At 40.8% G+C, this 27,020-nt stretch overlaps 1 protein-coding gene across 1 annotated transcript; it reads left to right on the top strand.

Annotated features, from left to right (window-relative positions):
* Positions 1-729: 729 nt before the first annotated feature.
* LOC108900666 (cadherin-2-like) lies at positions 730-27,020 on the top strand (the record flags this gene model as incomplete). Its single annotated transcript, XM_018701833.2, is given in 8 exon segments — positions 730-808; positions 810-851; positions 854-875; positions 5,342-5,575; positions 7,782-8,015; positions 11,765-11,904; positions 16,504-16,665; positions 23,023-27,020. Coding segments are annotated over 8 exon segments (1,120 nt in total), but the record flags the coding sequence as incomplete, so codon positions are not given.

Genomic DNA, 27,020 nt, shown 5'->3' with positions numbered 1-27,020 from the left:
GCAAGACCAGAGCACATAGAGCCTGCGGGACTGCTGCTTTTTGTCCCCATCCTTCTTTTCTTTACATCCCACTATTTGTTTCTAAATGTAGTACTGAAGTCTTTGTAGCCTAGCAACAGCCAATGGTGGACACCACACTGTGTTCACAAAAACATGCGAGCACACACACACACACACACACGCTGACACACATAAGGCAACTGTATTGTGCCGCTGTAGAGCAGGCTGGAGAGAGCATTTTAGTTTCTTTAGTTTCTTTTTCTTTTTTGTTATTTTGTATTCTGTAGTTGGTGCTGCTCCTACATTTATTCATAACTGTACCTTTCTACTCTTTATCTCACCAATTAAAGATATACAAAATGGGCAATATTCCTGATTCTCGGGTGCTTCATGGTGGCTTTTTGGCAGCTCTGGTGTGCTTTGTTTGAAACATTTCATCAGTAAGTTGCAGAGACTTGCCAAGATTGATTCTATTAATTGAAAAATAAATCTCCAATTCTAGTAAAAATATTTCCACTGACAAATATATGTTCTGATATAATTTATCATCTGTTAAAGGCAGAATCATCTCCAGAGAGAATAAATGAATGATTTGCGGTTGCCTTGTGAGAGTGCTGCAGCCTCTATACATCAGCTCCCCAGTAGCTGCTTTGGCCTGTAGCCAGGGAGGCAAATAAAGAGGCCTCTTTGTGGTGGTTTCTCATGCTGTCTCTCTCTCACTGAATCCAGGTACTCCAAGATGTATGACCCCGCCAACTGGCTGGAGATTGACCCGGTTAACGGTCGGATTTCCACCATCGCCATCCTTTGACCGAGAGTCTCCCTACGTCAAGAACAACCTGTTACAATGTTACCCTTCATGGCTTCTGATAATGGTGAGACACGTGGGCTGTGCTGGTGTCCTGTAGTAAACCCTATCCCCCCACATACCGTGGTGGATTGTGTTCACTGTTTCTTAGTGCTCCTTCAATAACTGCAGTAGTGCTGCTGACCCAGTGGGTGCTACTTAACTCAAAGAAACAACTAAACAACTAGATAACAAAAGGAGGATGCCAACTAGTCTAGTCAGTGATGAAACAAAGAAAAAGCACAAAACTCCTAATAAACAACAAAATAACAAAAAATAGAACCAAAGTGGCAAGCCAAAAATAAGTGTGATTACACAACTAAAACTGGCAAAGTGTGTGTGTGTGTGTCCAATTATCTTGTACAAACAAAATTAAAGTGAGTGACTCCAGTATATCTGTATATTTATCGGGTGTGCAGGCTTCCTCTACCTACACACATAGCAAGTACTGTCTAGACTTATGCAGTATAGACAAGCAAAACCTGGTGGCCACTATCGACAGACCACAAAATCTAGAGCCACAGAGGTGAGCTACTCACTTGAAATCACAGACGCCATCACTGATGGCCTCACAGGACTTTTATACAGGTGACATAATAGCATGGGCTGCCCAGAGTGGTGCAGAAGCAGAGACTTCTATCCAATGAATGAATGAACATTTGATTCTGCATTGCTTTAAGAAATCTTGCTTTCCAAATCCTGGAAGTACGGAGTTTAAAGTCCAGTGAACGGTATGATGTCACATCAACATGCACATTCACAACTGCCAAACAATGCTGTTAACTGTCATATACAAACTCTCTGATGGAGGAAATATATTTGCGTGGTGGAGACACATCTCAGCTGAATATAGAGAATTTGCCTCACTTAGCCACATGTCATGCCAGCCATGTCAGATGCTTTTATTCCACATAATGTAAAGAGGAGGACTTCTTCCTGTAAACAGCAGCTTGGACTGGCACACCTTCAGTTACATTTAAATTCTTTATTCCTGTAATCAAATGTCCTGATCAGGGAAGTTTGTAGGATTACACACACTGTCTTTTGGAAACAGTAGTCCCACTGATTGCTAAAGGAGATGTTTCCTGTCTATTCAGTGCATGACTCCTCCAGTCTCCCTCTTTATTGCCATAGAAAAGAGAACTCTCTGTTCAAAGTGGAAAATTGTTGAAGAGGAATGCCCCATCCACTCTACTCTGCACCATCTCCATACAGAGGCCCTGCTGTGCTCTCAGCCTTTTGCTAACTGACTGTCTCAGCAAATTTTCTGGCTGTCTGGAGCACACAGTCTCTGTAAGAAGCTCACTCACACAAAACCAAACTCAGACACAAGGACAAACACTCTTACACTTGTGCAACAGGTTTCATGTGTGTAGTTTTTCAGCTGTCACTATATGTGCACCGGCCACCTGCTATTACTGTGTATACAAGAGTTTATACTGAGACCAGTACTTTCATTTCGGATAACTGATGCACTGTTAACTAATAACACTAATAACTTGCCTAGCTGGGAAGATGTGCATACTCCGTAGTGGCATTTAGTCAGGTTGTATGCATCATATTTCAATGACCGTAACTAAAACTACACTGGACAGTGCACAATTGAACGAAAATTTGTTGCATCTGGTTCGCCCATCGCCCTCACACCCATCGTCACCAAGTGCCTTGAGAGATTGGCACTGAGACATGTCAAGGCTAGCCTCCCTGCCACCCTTGATCTGTATCAGTTTGCATACAGAGGAAATAGATCAACGGAGGAGGCGATTTCCCTTGCTCTCCACCTGGCACTACAGCACTTGGAACACAAGGGGTCTTATGTCCGGATGTTCTTTGTTGTTCAGCCTACAGTTCGGCCTTTAACACCATCATACCAGACATACTGATCAACAAACTGCTCGGCCTCCACACTCACCTCTGCTCCTGGATTACAGTCTTACCAACTGCCCTCAGACCATCAAGCTTGCCTCCCACCCCTCCTCCACTTTCACTCTCAGCATCAGTTCCCCCCAGGGCTGTGTGCTGAGCCCACTTCTGTATTGTCTTTACACCCATGACTGCACACCAATCCACTCCTCCAACTCCATCATCAAATTCACAGATGATACGACAATAATTGGTCCAGAATCTCACGGAGTGGTGTTCCATCAGCAACCTTTCACTCAACGCAAAGAAAACAAAAGAACTTGTTCTGGACTCCAGGAAAAGAAAAACTGACCCCTGTCCATCCTCATCAATGGCGGGAGGGTGGAAGTAGTGCACAGTTTTAAGATTCTGGGGACACATATAACAGACAATCTCTCCTGGTCCATAAACACTACACACACAGTAAAAAAGGCGCAAGAGCGTCTCCACTTCCTCTGGATCCTGAAGAGGAATAACCAGTCAGTGCTGGTGGCTTTTTACCGTGCTGCTATTGAGAGCATCCTAACATACTGCCAGTTGTTTGACCTCCACTCTGTAAGCCAGGGCATTGTCATCCTGGATAAGGCCCACCACTGTCGTGTCACTTCACAATGTGGTTTGTACTGAACCTGGCACAACAGTCATGGGTCATCAGGGTGAACACCAGTGGGTTGTTTCTAACCCGCACTGACTGGGCTCTGTCAGTGAGGTCAAATAGCCAGTTACAGAGTCTGGAGATGATGTGGTACTTGACCAGCAGCTCAAAGCACTTCATCATCATGGGAATGACTATTGATATTTATGGAGCTGTTTATGGTACCTTCAATTAATAAATTAAACCCCTTTAAGTTTTTGATTTGTAAACCAAGCACAAATGAAAATACCATGAGAGGAAAAAAACAACAAATAAACAAACACAAAAATCATGTTTCACAGTGCAATAAAACCTCAGTTAGCCAAAATTTTCAACATAAACCCATCTTATTTTACAGTGTCCATGAGATGGAGATCCAGTTCAGTCTAATCAGTCTCTCTGTGTAAGTCCATCCACTATCAGAGTGTGAAGTGGAAGTGTTTCCTTGTGTAGGCATGGAGTGTATTTGTCCTACCAATTTCCACTGAACAGCAGCAATTCAGGCAAGTTCTCACTTTCTCTCGATCTGACTCTGAGTAGGCTCGCCACTCCAGCACCAACTACACATCCTCCAACAGGAGAATGTTGGGCTGAAGAATCCAAAAGTCTTGCAAGATCCAGAAATCCACTGAAGAATCGCCAAGAACAGTGAGGAAATCCAAAGGCAGAAGAAACCAACAGAGAAAAGGACGACCTGGCCAATAGTTGTCCTTTCGGCAACTAGCAGGACCACTACAGGCCTTTTTTTTCCTTTCTAGACTTTAGGTATCAGCGTTTATCTTGCTCTCTGATCTCTCTGTGTGTCTGTCTCCTTTGCTGCTCAATCAGGAAGAGATCGAAGAGAACATGACAGTATTATTTATTTTACATGGAGGGAAGGTATCACTAGGGGGAGCTGTTTTAGCACTTTCTTAATTACGAATTGTATCAGAGAGGCTCAAAATAAAATATTTATCTATTTAACTATGTATTTATTTATTCAACACTGAATCCTCAGATCATAGATCATTCTTCCTATATCTTCAGCATTTATTTAACAGGGTTCTGGTAACCTGGGGTTACATTGTATTCTCATTTTCCTCATCAGGTTTATAGAGGAAAACAATTTCCACCATAATATCTTATTCAGTAAAGATGATGTCAGGGGAAGGGTAATAGGCAGGAGATTTTGGTAGAAAATGGAAGCTACCAGTCATAGTTTTAACTCATCTCAGGTGAGTTTCAATACCTCAAGTGACTGATATCCTTGTCAACTTGCGCATCACTGGTGGTCCTCACACAGGAACTACAGATGGAAACTAGATTAAATGCATTTCCTGCGGAAAATGCATGTGAATGCTGGAAGCATTCACACTATTGCTCTTCAAATCTTTATTAATATTATTATTAGTAATATTATTTTTTTTTAATCTATAACCATCCACTGCTGGACTCAAACCAGCAATCTCATGATCGATAGGCAACTGCTCTACCGGTTGCACCACTGAAGACCACAGGGTACTGTGTGGTGTAGTGGTAGTGAAATTGCAAAATTGTATAAATGGCAAAATTGCAAAAAGCGTAAAATATTCATAATGATCTCTATTATTATTATATTTGTTTTCTTGGAAGGGTTTTGTGATTACTTGTCTGTGTCAGGGCTTGAACACAAGACCTCTGGTTGGTAGGCATCCGCGTTACTGATCTCACCACTGAAGTCCACAGTGCAATGCCTGGTAGTAAAAGCAATTTTAGTGATAGTAAAATTGCAAAATTGTTATAAATAACAAAATAGTAAAAAGCTTAAAAAGTGAAATATTTTCATAGTAGAATGGTTTCTACAGCAGAAATGCAGCATTCACACTAATTAGCTTTTTATCTGGTGTTGTAAATGTATTATGCATTGTTTCTGCTAAATACTTAATAAAGCAAAAAAAAAGGATATAAAATAAAATATTGTTTTTTCATTCTGTGTCCAGGTATTCCACCTGCCAGTGGGACAGGCACCCTTCAGATGTATCTGCTGGACATTAATGACAATGCACCTCACGTGTTCCCCCCTGAGGTAGAAATGTGTGAGAAGCCAGATCCCAATGCCGTTAACATCACAGCCAGTGACCCTGACCTGACCCCTAACGCTGGACCCTTTGCCTTTGAGCTGGCCAATCGTCCATCAGATGTACGCCGCAACTGGACACTCAGTCGTGTCAATGGTCAGTGTGGGATAATGTGTCTGAGCTTGTCAGTTTTGTCACATACTTTCATTTATTTACTCTATTACTCTCTGTCCCTGCTTTGAAGAAAGAATACACCCAAGTATAAAATTGCGGCATTTATATATGACACTCAGTGGAAGATCATGACATGATGAATGATGTTTGTAGCCTTCCAGTCAGCTACAGGTGTGACTTTTGTTTTGCCATATTATGAGAGGCCAAAAAAACCTGATTCACCTCCTCATGTTCTGTAACTTAAGGTCCAGTAAACCATTTTAACCACTTGAGATTATAGGTTTTTATCAAGTCAGACTTCAGTCACAACAATTGAGCATATGAGATTTAACTTGGATGTCACTGCAAAGAGACTGGGGTTATCTAACTCTCTGAAGGCTTGATATGAGACTTAAACCAAAACATTCAAGTGTCTAGAAAAAACATGCAGCAGCAAGCATGTCTTATTTACCGTACTAAATAGGTCTATCCGTTGCTATGCATTGAAGGTACATGGTCTCACCCTTGTAAAAATGACTGTTGATTGAAAATTTACCAGTTAGATTCCCTCACTTGGGGTAGCATCTTGCTCCCAAACCGAAGGGAACATTCCACTGTTATCCGGCAGAGATCCCAGCAGAACCATGTGGTCTGCAAAAGGCAGTAAGGTATTCCACAAACCGAACACACTCTTCCTCTGTGAAAATCACAAATAGGATCAGTCACAAGGGACAACCCTGGCAGAGGCCAGACAAGAAACATGCTTGACTTCATGCTGAGAATACAAAGCTCTCTGGTTATGAGGAATGGCTCATAGTAGCCACCCCAGTACCCCATACTTCCATAGTGCTCCCCACAAGACCTGCTGAGAGACAGTTGTAAGCCTCTCCCAAGTCTACAAAACACTCTTTACCCATACAAGGTTAATTTGCAAGGATAATGAGTTGGTCCCTTGATCCACACTCATGTTGGAATCTACATTGCTGCTCCTGGATTTGAGATTTGACAATTGGTCGGAGCCACATTTCCAGCACCCTGGCAAGCTTTCCTGGGGAGGCTGAGCAGTGTGATAATAATAATAAAAATAATAATAAAATAATAATAAGTCTCCCTTTTTTAAAAAAGGGAACTATGTTCCCAGTCTGCCAGTCCATAACCACTGTCCCTGACCTCCATGTGGCATTAAAGAAGCATGTCAATCAAGACAACAATGTCTGGAGTCTTCAGCATCTGAAAGCAAAACATTTTATGGTTTCAGAGGAGGCAGGCTGCTCCCAGGTTACTCCCCCCACCCCCCCAGAGGGTTTCTCCATCATTGCCTACATGCAAATTTTAATCTCCCAAGGGGACTATAGAGTCCTCGGGTGTTGTCCTGTCCAAGACCCAACCCAGTGACTACAGAAGGGGAGTCAGAGCAACATTCAGAGCCTTCCTCTCAGCAACTTGTAGTCACATGAAGGTGACCCTGTCATTCAGGGAGATATCCAATATAGTGGCACTCAGCTGGAGACTCATGAGTATCTCCACACCCACCCAGTGCCTCACACCCTGGACAACTCCATGAGTTTGGTTCCAGAGCCAGTGCTGTACATGGAGGAGAGTCCATCTATGTCTAGTTAGTACCGCTCCTCCTACCTCATGAACTCCAGCTCCTTTCCCACTAGGTTGGTGACATTCTATCTCCCTAGGGCCACTCTATGATGCCAGAAATTGGCATTGTCTAGGTTCCCAACCCCAGTTTTGAAAAACAAATATTGTGTCGGTACAGTGGTCAGCATTTACAGACCTGACACACATCCTGACCTGAAATTTGCTCATAAAGATTTTAAATGAATTAATAAACTTAAAGCTTGACTCGGATTGTGCTGACCTACATTAGACTTTGGTAAAATATTCAAACTCACCTAACTAACCCTAAGTCCAACGAACTCAGTCGTCATAACTTGATGTAAATATGGAACTTGGGTGACATGTTGAAAGACATATATAGGTGTCATATATATAGGTGGAGATGGTAACTCCTGTCTCTGTTCAAAGGTGGTTTTCAGTGTTAGATGTGAGCATCCTCTTTGATCCCTTGTGTTCATTGGAACATGGAAGAGCATGCATGTGAAGCAGAATGAAGTCTGCAAGTGAGGAATTACCACTTTTGCCTGGCTTGAATTTCTCCATGTATCTACCCTTCCATCTTCATCTTATCATACTGTAGGTGAGTATGCTCAGCTTCGACTGCAGATCAGCTCCTTGGCCAGCGGGATCTATGAGGTTCCGATCATGATCACAGACTCTGGCAACCTCCCGATGTCCAACACATCCTACCTGAAGGTAAAGGTCTGTCAGTGTGATCACCATGGGGACTGTGTGGACATGGAGCGAATCATTGCCGCAGGACTGGGCACTGGAGCCATCATTGCCATCCTCATCTGTATCATCATACTGCTAGGTGAACTTCCCACACACACACACACACACACACACACATTACTATCACACTTAGTAGACCAAACACAGCATACAGCAACAGAATATAAATTTTGTCAACAGTAAAAAAATCTAAATATAAATGCATGAAGGAATGATAACAGTGTTTAGTATCCATATTTTATGCTTTTACACACTGAGAAAATTTGAATGAAAGCTATATATAATATTAAATCTGAAATATAAAGCTTTCACTGCTTTGTGAAACAAGTTTACATCAACAGATGCTGTGGCAGGCTGTATGGGAGACGTTTGACTGACAGTGTGAAGGGAGGTTGACAAAACAATAGAAACAGCTCTAACACCAGCAACTTCAGCTTCATAACTGAGCAGATCAGGCAACTGCCCCCGTAGAGGGGTTAATCCAGTCATGGCAACCTTTAGTTCCACAGAGAGGGAAGGAATCATTTTACTCTTTATCTGTTTGCACTTAATGGAAAAGAAATCACCACTTCTGTTCCACTTGTAGCTGCAGACAGCACCTAGCATCATCCACTGTGAGTGGATGTAAGTTAAGTTTGCCATGGCAGTGATCCCAGACTGATTGCAAGTATGAGTGTCAGGCTGATTGCAGTATTTCATTAATTGTGTGCTTGTTAACAAGTAGCACTTGATGTGCTTGGACACTGTGCTTAACCCTTCTGAGCTGCTTCCTCACCGTAATGCACAAGGTGAAAACAAAGTGGACAAACAGAGGAACTCAGCTCTCACCAAGTGCTCAGCTAGAACAATAATAAATGATAGGTAATAGAAAGTAATAGTGTACTGGGATTACTGTATCATACATTAAATTTAAAATGCATCAGTAAAGCACAAGACTTTGTATAGCAAAGGAGTGCTCAAGTGCTTGCACAAAAGAACAACCCCCCTGTGTTGCTGCTGCATGCAATGATTGCATCACATTTTAAAACAAAGGAGAACAATCTGTCTGACTTGTACAGGGTTTCACCTGATGGAATACTTATATATTTATATCAAATCAAAATGTTTAATTAGACAGTTAAGATAAAAGCATCTTGGCCAACTGGACTTTAGATTTAAAAAAAAAAAGACCTGACAGACAGACCCAGTGCTAGAGCTCTGCAAGTTGCAGTGATCAGTACAGCAGGTGAGAGCCTGGTGATGAAGTCCAACAGTTGCCTACAGAGGGCAAAGAAAAGGACTCACAGCTACAAGCAGCAAAACAGTGCTCATTTTTTGTAAAATCTTTTTAATTCAGATCTTCAGCCATTGCTATGACACCACCATTAGGAGCTCTGCAAAATTGGAAAGTTTGTGAAGAGGCCAGGAAGGAGGACACAAAGAAAAGAAAAGAGACAACAGAAGTATTGGGCTACTGGCCCTTGGACCTGTTCACCTAAAGACAAAAGAATTAATTTAAGGTTTACTTATGTGGCACACTGACCACATTATGGAGTGAGGCCAGTTGTGGAGCTGGGCACAAGGAGCAGTCTCGTTATTTTAAACAAACTAGATGTGATGTCTTTTGTCTGGTTGAAAGGCTGTGAGGCTGCCAGCAGTTAGCCTTCCCTGTTGTTCACAGAGAAATGTTACTAAATGGTGACAAGTCATTTTTTAAATCACCTCTCTAGGGTTTAAATTGTCCTCTCTCAGAATTTCCCTCAGCTATTTTGGCCCTTGCAGGTACAGCGATGTGGGTTTACACACACAGACCCAGAGCTCTTCTGTCTCATAAAGCCACACAGATTAATATGATCAAGAGCACAGAGCCTCACATCAAGTTTTAAAATCTGCCAATTGTGTCAAAATAAGAGCTGTATGTTTCCTTCAAGTACCTACTCCCACATGAGAGCATTTCAGTTGTTGTTTGGTATTGAACTGACTGTTTATTCAGTAGTCAAGGAGATAACAGATGCTTTGCATTTGTCAATGAAATCTTGCATTAATGATGATGAAGCAGGTTTGCTGGAGAAGTGGTTGATAGTTAACATCTGAATGAAGAACCAGTTTAGTAGAACACAGAGACAGTACAGAGCAAAGAATGTTGAAGTGTGGGTATAAAAATCAGTCACTTAATGATTTGATGAGATGTGTTTCCAAATAAAGAAAGGTTTAAATTTGTAGAGATTGTCAGGACTGAACTAGGACGAGAACCCAAACGCATGACTCAGACTCAAAGTACAAAATAAACAATCTTTATTTGACAAAGTAACAACAGAAAAACACTCAAGGAGGAAAATCCACTAGGTAAAGTACAAACAAAAGTCACTCGCAAGGAGGCAAAAACTACAAAACAAACAAGGCAAGACAAGGGATCAAAAACTTGGCGTGACTGAGACTCGAGGTGCAGGCTGGCTTGGCTCTCTTGAATGAACAGGACAAACTAGCACAGGACAAAGGGAGACACAGACTCTAAATAGACACAAGGTAAGGGGGAACAGGTGGAGATAATCAGGGCGGGGCAAGCAATCAGGCAGGCAGGAAACACATAAGGGGAAGAGGCAAGTTACCTGAAACGAGGCGAGTAAGATTTCAAAATAAAACAGGAAGTCACAAAACAACATGAAGACGGGACAACACGACAGTGACTTAACATAATTTCATGGACATGACAGAGATGGAGGAGAAATTAGTTCTACTGTAATGCTTATTTTTTTCACTTTTCACTTTAATCATTTTTCAATCCCTCCAATTAATCCTTTAGACCAATGGTGCCCAGACTGGGCACATTGAATGGTTGGTTGGTTAACCTGACCAAACTGTTAAGCACTATTGATAAACTGTATATGAGCTGTTACATTGCCTTCAACTAATGCAAACCAGATGTGATTACTACAGAAAAACACAGTCCCCTGCTATCATCAAAATATATATAATTAAAATGATAAGTAAGAATACAATTAAGAAACGAACTGTATCTAATTTTAAATTGAGAAATCTCTGTCTGTCTCTCTGTCCTTCAATTTTCTCAATGACTACTCATCAGAGTGACTTTGGGTTTGGCAGTGGTATTGCTGAGGACCCAAGGAAGTGCAGTATTAACAGTTACATTTTTTGGATGAGTGGTTCTCAAGAAATTAGAAAAAAATGATGGAAAATGAACTCGCTAGCAGTGTGCTCATTCAGGCCACAGTGCCATGAAATGTGCTGTTGTAAACCCTTGACCTTTCTTTTATCTTTACATTGAGGCCAACATTTCCACTCTTATCAAAATCAAAGATAGCATTATCCTGACTTATCTGTCATGAAATTTGCTGTGACATGTCATGGTACCCAGATGCCTGTACTTATTTTGAGCTGTTTCGTACAAGTATTGCACATCTTAAAAGATCAAATTCTAGGGTATTTGCCACATTCAAACTCCTCAGAGGAGGAACCATGTTGAATTAGATGATTCTGAGCAACGTTCTGTAGTACCATCCTGAGGTCACATCTTGTATTTTATACTGTTGTGGACAGTAAGAAGAACAGAAGAACTGTCAGCACAGTCTTTTTTCTTTCCAAATCTGAAATATGAAATGAGAAAAAATATAAAACCCTGTTGGGTTTCTTGTGGACCCTTAGACTATTACACTTCCTCTTTTACAGACCCTTCAGAGGCCTCTCATAAACCAACGGATGGTTCCAGAAACCCACTGTGAAAACTCACTGATGTTTGGGGGAAACTTGATTTGTCCCTTATATTAAATAGTGTCCTCTTTGTAGTGTTACAGTAATAACGTTTCTTCTTTTGTCACACTTGACCTGCAGTGCTGGTGCTGGTCTTTGTGATGTGGATGAAGAGGAGGGATAAAGAGCGTCAGGCCAAGCAGCTCCTCATTGACCCAGAGGATGATGTCCGAGACAATATCCTCAAATATGACGAGGAGGGAGGTGGAGAGGAGGACCAGGTACATGCACACATTAACACACACACACACACACACACACACACACACACACTGATCTGTCCCATTTCACTATCTCTATATCTGTGATGTCTAGTATGTTATCTCTGATGGGCTTAGCTGAATACAGGTTAGTGTTACAATGGATGTGACTGGAGGTTTTTGACTCTGGGTTTACCTTGTACGCAATGATAGTTGCACCGATGTTTGTCAGCACTGACTATTCTCACATGCTTTTAACAATTCTAACCCTCATCACAAACAAACCATTAAAGACACATAATGCTGCCACACAGACACACACCCTGCCTCTCTACAGCTTTCATTCATCTGTCCTTCTGCTAAAATTGTATTGTATTGTATTGAAGTGTATTACAAAAGTGAACCTCAAAACAAGATTAATTGCTTTCTGTTGGAAAACTATTTCCCATGTCCTTCCACACAGCTCCTCTGCCAGTGCCAAGCACATAAGCTGCTCCACACTTCTGCTGAGGAAACGTTTCACTTTTCAGCAGTGGCTGATTAAAATGAGGGGGGTTACCCTGTATATTTACCAACATACACACACTTAAAAGGTTCCACAGGTGGGGGATTCATTTGCCACAATACATGGCACTATTTTACCATTTGCATGCTGTGTGAAGACTAGTGCTGGCACAAAAATAACAAACAAATCTTTTGTATCAAGTCTCTTTACCTGTTTAGTGTGTGCCAGATCTGCACTAGTATGTATTGTTTCCTAGAAATAGCCACAGCTTTGCATATTGAGCCCAACACTAACAAAGACTTTGACCTTCTCCTCAACTTTTATTAACTTTCAAACTAACCACCAGTAATTAATAGATTAGATATAGATTTAAGACCATTCAGTACTACTGTAGCCTGTACACACTAAAATGCCAAAGTGATGCTTGGGGGCTTTGGGTCACAGACTCACTGCTACAGTTTGATTGATTGTTAGACAACCTTCAGTGCCTGCCAGTGTTAGTAATTGTTTTGCATATTAAATTTAAGACATAAATCATCTCAGTTTCTGCTACTGTTACGATACAGCATACATGTTTCTAGATTCTACACCATAACACCACATACAACATAACATTCCCTGGCACAATGTGGCTTCAGGTCCACCACACTGGTCCAGACTCTGGTACACAGAGGGTGGATCCTGTCAGGTTGATTCCCTGGCCTTTCATCTCACCCCATCAGCAGGTCAAAGTTTTTACTAATCAAGTGAAATATCTAAATTTACTAGTGGGATTGACACACAAAAAATGTAAACCATTCACATGACTCCTAGAACAGATCCTACTGGCAGAGACAGCATTAGGTTAGAATTTCAGTTTGATCAGTGATAACGTTCCCATTGGTCTCTAGCATGCTAACATTTGAAACTAACATTATACCTGCTAAACATCAGCATGGTTAACATTGTCATTGTGAACATGTCAACATGCTGCTGTTAGCATTCAGCTCAGAGCACAGCCTCACGGAGCCTCACTTTTTTTTTTTTACTTCATGTGTTAGTCAGAAAACATAAATAATCCAATAAATAATACACCCACATTACAGTGACATTTTCAGGTCTGATTTGGTCTGTAATATGATACATGTCTAATCTCATAGAATAATTAGAATTAGAATAATAATTTTTGAAGCGTATGACTCTCTCAGTGTCACTGCATGTGTGTATCAGTGTTGATAGTACTAGTGAGGAAAGATGGAGGACAGCTGTGAGCTTGGTGATAGACTGTAGTGATGGACCACAGAATGATTTGAGGTCATGCTTCACTACAACAGCCAAACTAGAATTACAGTTAGTTTACCTCTGCATGAGCACATTGATTGTAACATCTGTGTTAGGGTTAGGGTTATTGTAGCTGTGTTCATTTAATCAAATGACACTTAAAGGCAAAAGTCAAACATTATAAAAACAACCTATTACACAGCTTCTTCAGCAACAAGTGGTTCACATGACAGTTAAACCTGTCGCCCACCAATTGGAAAGATCGGTGGTACAATCCTCCAGTCCGCGTGCCAAAGTATCCTTGGGCAATATACTGAACCCCAAAATTGCCTCTGATATGTCATTGCTTTGTGCGTGTATGCACTTAAAATATTTAGAACAACTGCTTTATGAATGTGTGTGTGAATGGGTGAATCTAACCTGTAGTGTGAAGCACTTTGAGTGGTCGATATGACTAGAAAAGCGCTATATAAGTGCAGTTCATTTACCATTTGTGCAATATCTGTATTTAGTTCACTTTCTGTCTATGTATAAAGTTGTATATTGCTCTTCTGTTAATATTTTTTATTACATTGTCATGTTTATACTGTTGTGTATATTTTTTATAACCTTATCTTGTTTTTATTTTTGCCCTTACTTGTATTTATGTCTTTAACTTTTTCAATCACTTATTCTGCTGCAACAATGTAAATTTCTCCATTGTGGGACTAACAAAGGATTATCTTATCTTATTTTATCTTATTTACATTTCCCACCCAGATCCTGCCAGTCTGGGGTGTTGCCACTTTAGGCCAAACTTTAGGCACCACTGCCAAAGTAAAGCATTGTTAAGAGGTAACTGTTCAGCTGGAGATGAGATTGTAAATAACATGCTCAAAGCTAAACATGATGAAAACTGCAGACTAATGAGAGGAAAGAGTCAGCCTGCCATCATTACATCTGTGATTGTGAACCAGACAGAAATCATAAACCTTAATCGTGCTTCTTCACTATCCTGACATGGGTTTTGGTGCCTGTCACTCTGTCTCAATGTGTTGTTTTCCATCACTGAGTGGTGGTTCAAAGTGCCACTGTCTGTGGTGTAGCTGTGGGAATGTTGTGCAAGTCCAGAAGGAGTAGGTTAACTCTGTAACTGAATGAAATTGGAGTTGAAAGAATTTTATATAGGACAGCAGTTTGTTGCAAGTATACTCACAGAGAGACATCAGTCAGTATCTGGTCCCTGTAAGTATAGAAGTAGAGGACACAGTGTTTTCTTGCTCCCTGCCAGGTTGTTACTGGGCTCTCAGCTGTTCTTCAGTGAAAAGTATTCTGTTGGTTGGCCATTATTGTGAACAAAGCCCAAGGTCAGTCCACAGCTATGCTGCTGTTGTTCTGAAAAGGCCGCTTTAGTAGATTTCTGTGGAGACCAGAGAGCATGAAATGGTTTCTGGATGGTTGTTGCAGTGACTCAAACACTACCATTCAACATTAACAGATCAGAGGCCGTGACACACACTTCCCCTCTGCCCACTGACTGTGCTGATGTCGTGTAAGAGAAGGTGAAATACTGACTGTGTTTCTCCAAGTGGAAGCTAATTGAAAAGCATTAAAGTCAGGTTCCCTCCTCCCTGAGGATAAATGATGTAGGAGGAATGGTAGATGTTGCATCAGAGCTCAGCGTGTTCAGAATTCTCTGTCAGAGTCAGACAGACAAAACTGGACCCACAGAGCAGACCAGAGACAGTAGGATGAGGTGAGGCAGGTTTATTCACCAGAATAAGTAAAGGCAGGCAGAAGTACAAAATCGCAAGGCAAAAACCAGGTCTCAAGAAACAAACTAGGTCAAAATCACGAAGAACTAATCACAGGGAAAGCGCCGGAAAGCTACACACTAGACACAGACACAGACAATCTGACAAAGACACACTGGGGAAACCGGCTTATATACACAGGAGGGGAGGAGATAATGAGACACAGGTGAAATCAATGGGGCAATCACACACAGGGGAAGACAAGACACCTAAAAAGAACACAAACAGGAAGTAAGGAAAACCAAAAGAATAAAACAGGAAATCAAAACAAACTACACAGTAAAGGGACTGACATTCTCATGATATTACCTGTTAAATACAGATGGACCATGAAGGTAGAGATAGTTCTGTTTACTGTAAGTGTATGTGTGTACGTTATCCTAAGTCCAAGATAAAGACTGCTACTTTCAGAAATCAGTCAAGTTTGTTGTGAGTATTGGCACTCCTGTTGGTACTTTTAAATCTGACTGTCATTATATAACAGAGTTCAAGCCAAGAACTCATGTTTCATTTAACTTGAAGTGTGAATTTACAGCAGCTCAAATATTCTGCCAAAGTATTACAATATGGAGGTCAGGATGTAACATTATGTGGAATCACAATGATCCATAAAATAACCACATTTACTGTTAAAAATCATATTGTAGTGTAATAAAAATTAAAATGTAATTCAGTCAGGTTTCTTTTTTTCTTTTTTTGTTTTATGTTTAATGGGACAGTCCCCTATATCTATGCGATACCACAAAAAACTCACTGAATCAGTGCTCACACTCAACATGAGTACTGACACATCATATCAGCATATCAGGTTAATCAAGCACCAAGTCCTCTCAAAATCTGAAAATTTCTGTGTCTGTCCTGTATTGGCTTTCACTTTTCCATCAGACATAGCTGATGGAATTTCCTCACAATTAATTGAGGGTCAGAGGATTTGCTGTACATGACAAAAAGCCCCATGAGACAAAATTGTGACATTGGGTTCCATAATATAATATCATTGGCTTGTGTCAACTTACTGTAATACCAGTGTGTGACTGTGTGGCTTTGTGTATGTGTATGCAGGACTACGATCTGAGTCAGCTGCAGCAGCCAGATGCCCTGGAGCCAGAATGTATCAAAGTGGGGATCCGACGTCTGGATGAAAGGCCTCTCCATCATGACCACCAGTACCCCCTCCGCTCTGCTGCCCCCCACCCAGGAGACATAGGAGATTTTATCCATGAGGTACGACAACAGACAAGCTCTGTGTGAGTTATACAAATACTTGGATCTGAACTCCTCAAACCTCATGCTGCCTTTTATCAATTTAAACCTCTAAGACATTTTTTTTGTGTGTAAAATGTCAGTGTTCTTGTCAATCTAAACTCACAAGTGTGAAGCACTGAGATTCAATCTGTTTTGGTGTCAGGCACATGCATTTCTCAGCATACAGGAAGTGATGAATCAACTTGAGTGAAATACAAACTGTCTGTTTGACTGCAGTAAGTGAACACTGTGTCCAGAAAAAGCTAGATTTGCCAGTGTTAGATCTTTTGCTTCTCTCAACCCTTTTCTATCTTTTGGTGTAAAGCATCAAAGACTGGCCAGGGTGTGTGCAGTTTACCTTATCATCTTACAGGATTTTGGGATACTGAAGTTCAAACAGTTGCTGCTCATTACTGTTCAAAGCTGCCAGTATGGGAACTCATCCACTGTAATGTTCAAAGACTTTGATTACTGCTAATTAAAACAGAATGCAGTGCCTATATTTAAACAGTGAAGCATGCACAGAAATCATCACAAAAATGATAGAGACTGAAATTGTATTTAGTTCTAGGCTCAGTTCTACAATCTCTTAACACGCTATAAAAGAATACACAAGTATCAGTGATGTGTGATATGTGATGGTGAGTGGTTGGTAGGAGGATACATGCTATCAGCCAGCCTTAGTTTGTTTAAGAAACAGAGTTAGTGTAGTGAGAGTGTAACAGGCAGACAAACACAGAGAATACAGTGTCTGTGTAATTCTTAATGAGCTTTGCTAATGGTCAGGATTAGCTGCCCTCAGATGTGGCCACAGCCTTGATACCTAATTGGAGGTAAAACCATGGAATTTAGTAAATCCAACAGACTGGCTATATTTAGGAACTCTGTCACCTCCATTTACTTACTATATGTAGTGTGTATATATATTATATATATATAACTTTTATTTGTTACCAATATTTAATATCTTTAAAGGTATTGTATGGAGAAATTTGAAAACCTTTGTTATTTACTGACACTTGTGGTCATTAAGTGAACTGCAGCCTGAATCATGTGAGGCGTACTCGCCTGCACACATGGATTTCATAAAAAGGCAGACACAAGCAAACATATAGTTCTTACTGACCCTGTCAGTCTCTTTACCAGCCCTCACTGTATGCTTGCTGGGGGTGCACAAATTACAAACCACCCATGGTGATAACATTACCAAGTGAACAAGCAAAGGTTAGTCAGCTAGCTGTAGCTTAGCTACAGTGCAGGGATCCGGCATTGGTTTAGTGAATTGGACAGTAATGTTGGTCCAGTTCTTCCAAATAGGCTAATGTCAAGTTTTCTGTTTTTTGTTCTTGCGTGGAGTTTGTGAGTTTGTGAGTATTTCTTGTGCTGGGGTCTGGTTACTTCGTGGTGGTGGCAGACTCCATCCCGAGGCTCATGATAATAAACTGCTGGTGCTGTAGTGGTGCAGAAGAGAGACTTGTGGCAGGGCACTTGGGAGCAAGCATCTTGAAAACTCCCCTATGTTCTTTACATAGAAGTCTGTTATAGGCAACAGAGAAAGTCAGGGAATGGCTCATTTTTTATATCACATAACAATCAGCATATCAGGTTAATCAAGCACTGTAACTGTAATGTGTGTGCATATTTGAAAGCAACTTTAAGACTGCAGGTGGAAGTGACCAAAATGTGTTTTTGAACTGTACTAGTAGGTTTTCATGGTTTGTAGATGATGAGTCCACTTGACTTTGGTGATCCTCATCTAGCACCGTCACCAGGTCACTTTGAATTTGTCCAGATGCCGGATCCCTGCAGTGTAGCTAAGTACTTTTTTAATATCACATAACAATCTTTTCACACCTAAAAAAAACAATTATTATATGTAAACTAGAAAATGCATTTCCAGTGGAAAATGCGTGTGAATGCTGAGAGCTGAATGAATCGCTGAAGCAATGCTTAAAATGGCTGAATTTACTGTTGAAATGAAGAAGAAAAAGTTGAACGGCTGAAATTGTTGAAATGCAGAAGAAAAACTTAAAATTTGAAAGGCAAAAGTCATTGCTGAAGTTTAAAATGGCTGAAATTATCAGAGAGAAAGGGTAGATGTAGAAGCTGAAAGTTAAAACCAATAGCTTAAGCATTCATTTGAATAGCAAAATTGCAGATTAAGTTGAACATTTCAAAAAGCATAAAGAGTTGAAGAAAGTTGAATCAGCACAAATGTAAAAAGGTTTAAACCTTTTGATAGTTGAATGGTTTCTGTGGCAGAAAGTATGCAGGAGTAGTTACAATACAAACAGGGGTGGAAGCAGAAAGGAAAAACAGCTAAATGCAGGATCAAAAGTTGGAAGTTAAAATGTAAAAGAGGTAGAAACAGTTGAAAGGTAAAATCAGCTGCTGAGGGTTTGACTCAAACAGATAAAATGGACAGAAAGAGGTGTGAAGTCTTAAACACTGCTTAAAGATAATTCACCTCATCAATTAGTGATTTGTGAATAAGAGGAACGCATGTATCGTGTATTGACAGAAAAGTAAGTCAAGAGTTTGATAATCAGCACAGACATCAGAGATCAGCTGATCACAGTCACCTGTTTGTGTCCAACCGCACTCACAGGTTGCCATAGCAATACCAAGGTCTCAGCCTCTACAGAGTCAGATTTTGCTCTGTGCACCTCTTGAACTCCTCCTAATAATTCAAAAACCGTAAAACCTATCGATAAAATCTGGTGACTACCAGCACCGAGACTTTACTGAACACAGACATGTGTTATTTGTGTAGATAAAGTGAAAAATGACCACAGTATGGCAGTTTAAAAACTGGCATGCTTTGGCTGTTGTATGAAGACAGTTAAAATGGAGATGAATGGGGCAGTTGAGGGCTCCTCTTGGTGATCAGAGGCTGTTGCCTCAAAAACTGTAAATCCTATGGCTTAGGGAGTCACACTGTGTGACAGAGCATAAAATTATCTACAATTTGAGGTATAAATTGTGTGTGAGAAGTGAAAGGTGTGGGCAGGAGAAGAGTTGAAGTACAAAAATTAGAGGAAAAGTTGAAGGGCTGAAGGCTAGACATCACCCACTCTAGCGCAATACACACCCATTATAAACTCAGAAATTGCCAAAAATGAGTATGAAATATAAACTGCTGTCATTCAAAAACTGTACAAGATATCAAAAAGTTGAATGCAAGTTGAATAGATGAATTTGTTGGGACCTGTTTAAAGTTTAAATGAAGTCTCTAGCACAAAGTATGCTGAAGTAGTTAAAGTTCAAAGAGGCTGAAGTTTTCAAGGATTTGAAGATTCCGTCCATTCATTTGAATGGGAAAAAAATTGCAGAAAAGCTGAATATTTTAAAAAGTAGAAATAGTAGAAAAAAGTTGAATGCAAGCAGGAATGTCCTGAATGAGCTGAACATTTTGATGGTTGAATGGTTTTTCTAGCACAAAGTATGTGGGAGTAGTTAGATGCCATTCTTCCATACAGTACCTTTAAATTTCAACATTTTACTAAATACAATGAAGTAATATCTGTCCACAAACATCTTAAAGAAAAAGGACAATAAAGAGCATATAGATCAGCGGTCAGGTCTTAGTAGCCTTCTCATGAACTTATTCAAAGGACATGTGGTCAGACCATGTGTGGTTACCCCCCTTGGCCTCTCTCATCCCTTCAAAAATTCTTTTGTTTTGTCTAGGTGAGGTGTTGGTGTTGTCTCATAAAAAGTAACAGAAATAGTTGTGTGAAAAATGAAAAAACCTAGCCTATTCTCACACGTCCACACACCTGGATAACCATATCGTGTGGGCGTGAATGTTGGGCTGTCATTTGTACCACACTGTACCACACCAACCGGACTGTAATGTGTAAAAGCCCAGTAATGACCCTGTACATGGCTTCAACACCAGTCAGGTGGTGAACATACTGTATATGTCATTTGTTTCATCAGTGTCAGCATTACACACTCTCAGATGGATTGACATGACTGAGTTAATCAGATAGGCTTCATGAAGAGACTGAAATCTTCCTTCAACAGTGCTGCTAACTGTCATCACATCTCAAGAGCATGGCACCTGGCAGCAGGATATCTCAGGCATGACAAATCATCAGTGTCTATGCAGCCAATGCATTTCGTTCTCTGTACGCTAGCTGCTTCCATACTGTTTGTGTGAGTGTGTCTTTTTGGTCTAGCTGCATAAAGACATCTGTCAAGCACAGCTATGAATAATGAGAGGGAGCTGTCGGACATGGCAAGCTGATCTAGACAGCTTAATGCAGGAGACATGACAAGCCGATGCTTCCTTCTGCCTCTCCCTCTCTGTGTTAATTCTCTCTTCCCATTGAGTGTTAGTGGCAGGAGTGTCTTCAGTCAGACGACAGATGTGGCCTACAAAACATTTCCACAGCTTATCAGATTTACTGCTTTCATTTTAACTGTCCTGAGCAAGGGAAAAACACCTATTTTTATTCCAGAGAAAATGTTGTTTAGATGTTAATTTTAGATGGTACATTCATTCTACCAGTAGAAGTTTTTGATGTTAGTCAAAAATTGTGTACATGTCTGAAGCATGTCTGTGTGTGTGTGTGTGTGTGTGTGTGTGTGTGTGTGTGTGTGTGTGTGTGTGTGTGTGTGTGTGTGTGTGGAGGGGGTGAAGTTCAGGCTATGCTCGGTAATCTGCTGAATCTCCTAGAGACAGAGGCAGCATCTGTCCAACCTGACCCAAATCCGCCTCTCTTGTACACTCCATAATCCCTCCTTCCCTCTCTCTCCCCCAGCATTCCCTGTCCATCTCAACCCCTCCACACACACACTAACACTCACACATACATCCAATCCACCATTCTGCTTTGCCTGCACAATGTTCAAGTGGACGTTTGGACCATTCTTCCTATAGAGGTATTCTGAGGATGTCTGGTGTGAACATCTCTCAGTCCACAGCAGCTCTGTTGGGTGGATTTTCTTTGTCTGAAGTCGTTCTGTTGTAGACTTACTTTATGTTCAGGTGCATTGTCCTGCTGATCTTCAGCTGGTAGTATTAAGTAGTAAGTATTTTCCCAGTAGTGTTGTGGAGAGTCAAGCTGCTCTTTGGCAAATTACAGGTGCATAGTGATGTCAGAGTCATCTTAGCAGGATGCCCTCTTCTAAGGCAAGTAACAACAGACCTAAAACATCTCCATCTATAGACAGTTTGACTGGACTGATGAATATCTAAACTCTTTGAGATGACTCTGTAACCATTTCAGCTTTATGCTGATCAACTATTCTTGATCCCAAGTCTTTTGTTGATGTCATTAGCCAAGGTGTTCCCATACTTTCTCCAACCTACACTCTGAATGTTTAAATAAGGTTTTCAGTACGGAAATGAACAATACAATACCTTTGTGTGTTACTGTGTTTGTGACTTAGATGAAGATGTGACCATATCTTCAGATAGATTTATACATAAATGCATATAATTCACACTTACTTTTTCTTACCACTGTATGTCCCAGTCTTGTGCCTGCTCTCTGGGGGCAGAGGTGAAGTGGGAGGGGGTAATATAGGTTGGACAGGCTGGCTTATGATTAGAAGGTTGACATTTGATTTGTCCCACTTTTCTGGGAATATCTGCTCCTTTCAAATGGATGTGGTTTCAGGGCTTTTTACATGGGTCTTACACTGCATGAGCACAGGGTTCTATAATACCCTTACATTTACTTTACAGTCAGTATAGAAATATCATAGGATTACTATAATCTTGCAGTGGATACAGAGTCTCATAGCTCCCTCAAACATAAACTCAAATGTAACATTCTGTGGTTTAAAAGTGATATTTATGGGACTGCCAGGATTAAACTGTGTGATTCTGGTATGAATGTGCATGTTCTGTGTCCAACATCAAACACAGGCTCTATGTGAAGGTTTTAGCAGTATCAGTTTTATCGGTCATATTACTTCCTAGCTTCAGCAACCACTGATCTGGTGCCATCAAGCAACTCCGCCCCCAGCTGATCCACTGGTGTGTAATCAACAGCAGCAACCAACAATAGATGACTGTTCTGGGTGTCCAATGGTGAATCTATCAAAAGGAGCCTGGTTAAATCATTTGCTTAACAGGTTTTAGTTTCATCTTCCAGTCTCCTCTCACTCCATTTTTATTTTCAGTCAAACAGGATCATAAAAGACCACCAAATCATACGTAATATTAGGTACCTGTGTAAATTACTGTACAATCCTCAACACTCAGTCTTGAAGCAGTTGTTTTATTTTCAATATGGACCTCGAAAAAGACACCCCTTTGTGACGCAATTGTTTGCAGATTCTTTTAGCTCACTTTCCTGTCTACTCCATGTTTCTCCCCAGGGCCTGAAGGCAGCAGATAATGACCCCACTGCTCCCCCGTATGACTCCCTGCTGGTGTTTGACTATGAGGGCAGCGGCTCCACTGCCGGTTCCCTCAGTTCCCTGCACTCCTCCTCAAGCTGTGGAGACCAGGACTACGACTACCTCGGCGACTGGGGGCCACGCTTCCGCAAGCTGGCCGACCTGTATGGCGGAGGAGATGATTAGCACACTCAACCCCGACCAACAACAACCGCCCCACCCCACCCGTGCTCCTTCGCTCAGGTGTGGGTGGGGTCAAGGAAAGAGGATATGGGGTTAACGCGGGGTTTGGAACACTTCTGTATTACCACGGGACAGTTTGTAAAGAGACTCGCTGCCTCTTAAGGACAGTTGATGACACTAGGGACCATGCTGACTCCTGGCCTAGCAGGGTCTGGCAGCAGGGAGGATTCAGGCTAATAGACATTATCATCTGAGCATTAGCCCCTGAGCTAACAAATGTGAGCAGCCAGAACATTGTGCTCAGAGGAGATGTTGTCTCTGTGATGGTTACGAGCTACGACAGCCATGCTACAGACGCTCATTTACACTTGAATCTCACAGTACAGGAGCACTGGGGTCAAATGTGCCTTTTTGTACATTCTTTTGATTGTGTTGGGTCTTGATTCTGTACGTTGTTGCTTTAAAGCTCCTGGTGTTTTGCAACAGCAACTTGAGGAGCACCCTGCCATGACAGTGAGTGCATGTGTGTGTGTTTGGGTTCCACCCCATTATCTGTGTGTGTGAGAGTGTGAGTCATTTCTACAGAGACACACTGGATGGACACTCTAAAGGGCAAAGCCTATTATGAGACGCCTTGGATGATCCTACCAGCAAATACATGGCTCTACTGTACAGCTCTGGGTATTAAAGGTTTTTCCATCTGACTCAGTCAGAAGTCCCAGTATGTGACAGTGTGTAGGTCTTAATCAGTCTCAGAGGTTAGAATCAAGTCTTCAGATTTAAATTTGAGATGACCAAGTTTAGCTTTTTACTGAGTAAACACACAGTACTGATCCTTGAGGTGACATCCTCCACTGGCCAGCAGCTTAATCACATTGCATATACGACACAGTGGAGGTCATGTGATTCCTTTCTGAAGCACATGTGTGTAATGCTTAAATGGCAAAGCGTTAACAAAGCTGACCAATATCAGAAGTTTTAATTTCCTCCCTGCTGTCCTACACTGATTTTCCTCTGCAAACTATCATCATTCAACACTGCATCACACCAAAGCCTCGAATGAACTGCTATGGTTTTTTGTAGAACAGTTAAAATTTTGTGGTTATGTCCTTGCTGTGCTTTCAAAAATGGTAACATTAAATGGCGTGTAGCCAAGCTTATTTGCAGGATGACAAAATACAGAAGCAAAGTGGTGAAAATCATGGTGATGAAATATAATTTCCATTTATGTGTTTGTGCAGATGAAAGAGAGGAGAAAGCAAAAAGAGCAACAAAGAATCAAGGCCACCAGCAAAGAAAACACAATTTAAAAACAGATCTATGAAATGACAAATAAATTCCCTTCATGAAGAAAATTAAATGACAGAGAAAAAAGCAGGATTGATATATGTCTGGTGTAGGCTCAGGTGACATGTTCTGGATGGAGTTTGTTTTTTCACGTCTGTTTGATGAGGGTGGCACGGTGGTACAGTGGTTAGAAGGTTCCGGGTTCAAACTTTGGTTCACTTTTCTTGTGTGTAGTCTGCACGTTCTCCCTGTGTGGGTTCGTTCCAGGTTACCAGCTTCTTCCCACAGTCCAAAGACATGCAGGTTAATTTGTGTCCGCAGGTGTGAATGTGAATGGTTGTTTGTCTCTATATGTCCCCCTTGTGATAGACTACTGATCTGTCCAGGGTGTACCCTGCTTCTCGCTCAGTGTCAGCTGAGATTGGCTCCAGGCCTCTGTAAAGTCTGGATGTGCAGCATCTGTACTCCTGTTGATACATCTTTCAAACAGACAAACATGAATTTCAGGAATTATGTTGATATAACTTCACTTATGTTGCTTCTTGTAGTTAAACAGTTGCAGATCATCTCTGTCTGTAGAAACCTTGTATGTCCAAACATTGTGACTGGGCTTTAATGGCCTAGGCCTGACCACTTGTACAACTGGCCCATCCTAAGTGACTGGGAGAACATATAATTTTCTTAACTTTTATTTTTGATTATTAAAATTTAAATTTAAATTATAGTACACAAAAACTTAAAACCAGTTTCCCTTTCAAAAAACTGAAAAACAACATTTATTAGACTACAACCAAGTCTGGAACAGTCACAACAGGTAATTTCATTCATCATGAAGAGACATTCACTGTCTAATTTCAAACCTGCTCGTGATCTGCCATGAGAGCAGAGCCTGTTTGTGTTGAGATAAGTTATGAATTGACAGCTCTGTGTGCAGCTCTCTCTATTGTTAAAAGTCAAGCTAGCTCACTCAGCAGTCAATGTGTCTCTCTTTCCCTGCAAGTCATCTTAAAGAAAAAATAATCCGGCCAGATGATCCAAATGAGATGGTATGTCCTTAAATAGAATTTAAATGTCAGTGGTCTACGCAGTACACAGCAAAAATAACACAAAACAATAATGTATTCTTTGTGTTTTAGTGTCACTACCAGCTGGAATCCATTAGAGGGAGACAAACAGCATGAACCTCTGCACTAATAAAGGCCCAGCCGAAATTGAAATACTGGCACCGTGTCTGGTCCAAAACTGCAATGGGGAAAAAAAAAAAGTTGTTTTTTTTTTTTAAACAATTGTACACTGTGAGATTTAGTGACAAGATCTTAACACTTTTCATTAGTTAAATATTAGTTAAAAAAAACTCACAGACTGACATAAAGGACAGGGACAGTAACAGTGACGATATACTTTATACTTTATACTATATTTTGACCACCTGGATATTTCTTTGTCATGGTCACTGAAGAATTTATCAAACAGTTATTTTGACAATTTCCTAAAAGAAATATTTAAGATACAGCCATTTAGAATCACATTATTTATATGTAGTTACGCAGTACATGTGATGTAGTGTGTAAAGCATTTGTTATCGAAGTTGCACAAAATGTCAAAGAACAGCTAAAACCTTCTCCTGACTTTTCTCACCACTCCATACATGAGCATGGCATGGCTGTTTGTATCATACGCAAATAAAATAAAGACAACAGATCCATGTGGGTTAGGCTGCCGTGGCAGCACACCATCAGGGCACACAGTTGAGAGTCAGCTCATTGAGTGCTGACTATTTCAAAAAAACATAACACATCCAACACAAAAGAAGTTGAAGGAACCTTGGTAGCCTACAAACATTAAGGTGACAAACCAACCCAGTGATGCAAAACATTTTCTTACTACAGGCTAACTTAGAGCTGGTAGTTTCTCCATGCAGGTAATTATCCTATCAATACAAACTCACCATTTTGATGGGCTAATTGCCATAAAGTTTACCAACAACTTCACAACTCTCCCAGAAGTCACAGCCTTTAACAGTGTTGTTGTTGGTTTCCATTAGTGAGAGGACACTGGTCAAACCCAGAGTTGTACAGAAGAGCTGCATATTTTTGCCAGTTTGGTTTTCCAAAGCTATTGAGAAGACATGTACAGTAATGCTAGACTTTAGATAGATACCTTCTGTTTTTTGTTTTGCTTTTATCACAATGTAACTTATGCAGCTGATTGCCAATAAAGGGAGTCATCAGTCCTTGTTTTGTAGCAAAGATACTTCTTGATACTACTGTGGTGGATTAAATACAAAAAGGCTATGTTTTTTCTGTCTGCTGATGATTTGCCTTAGTGTTCTCTGGTACTCTCCAACTGGATACTCACTGTAAACTGAAGTATGTACAGATTGTATTTTTTTCTCTTGTTGTTCTTTTGGCTGTGGTCTCGGAAAATGACATGCTAATATCCCGAATCCTTGTATATGTGTAATTTGGATTACAAATTAAAACGTTTTTGCATGTTTTTATCTTTTA

The sequence above is a fragment of the Lates calcarifer genome, unplaced genomic scaffold (genome assembly GCF_001640805.2).
Source record: "Lates calcarifer isolate ASB-BC8 unplaced genomic scaffold, TLL_Latcal_v3 _unitig_4581_quiver_728, whole genome shotgun sequence".
Lineage (NCBI taxonomy): Eukaryota > Metazoa > Chordata > Actinopteri > Centropomidae > Lates > Lates calcarifer.
Note: the sequence above shows the minus strand (reverse complement) of the source record. Positions and strands in the feature narration are given on the sequence as shown.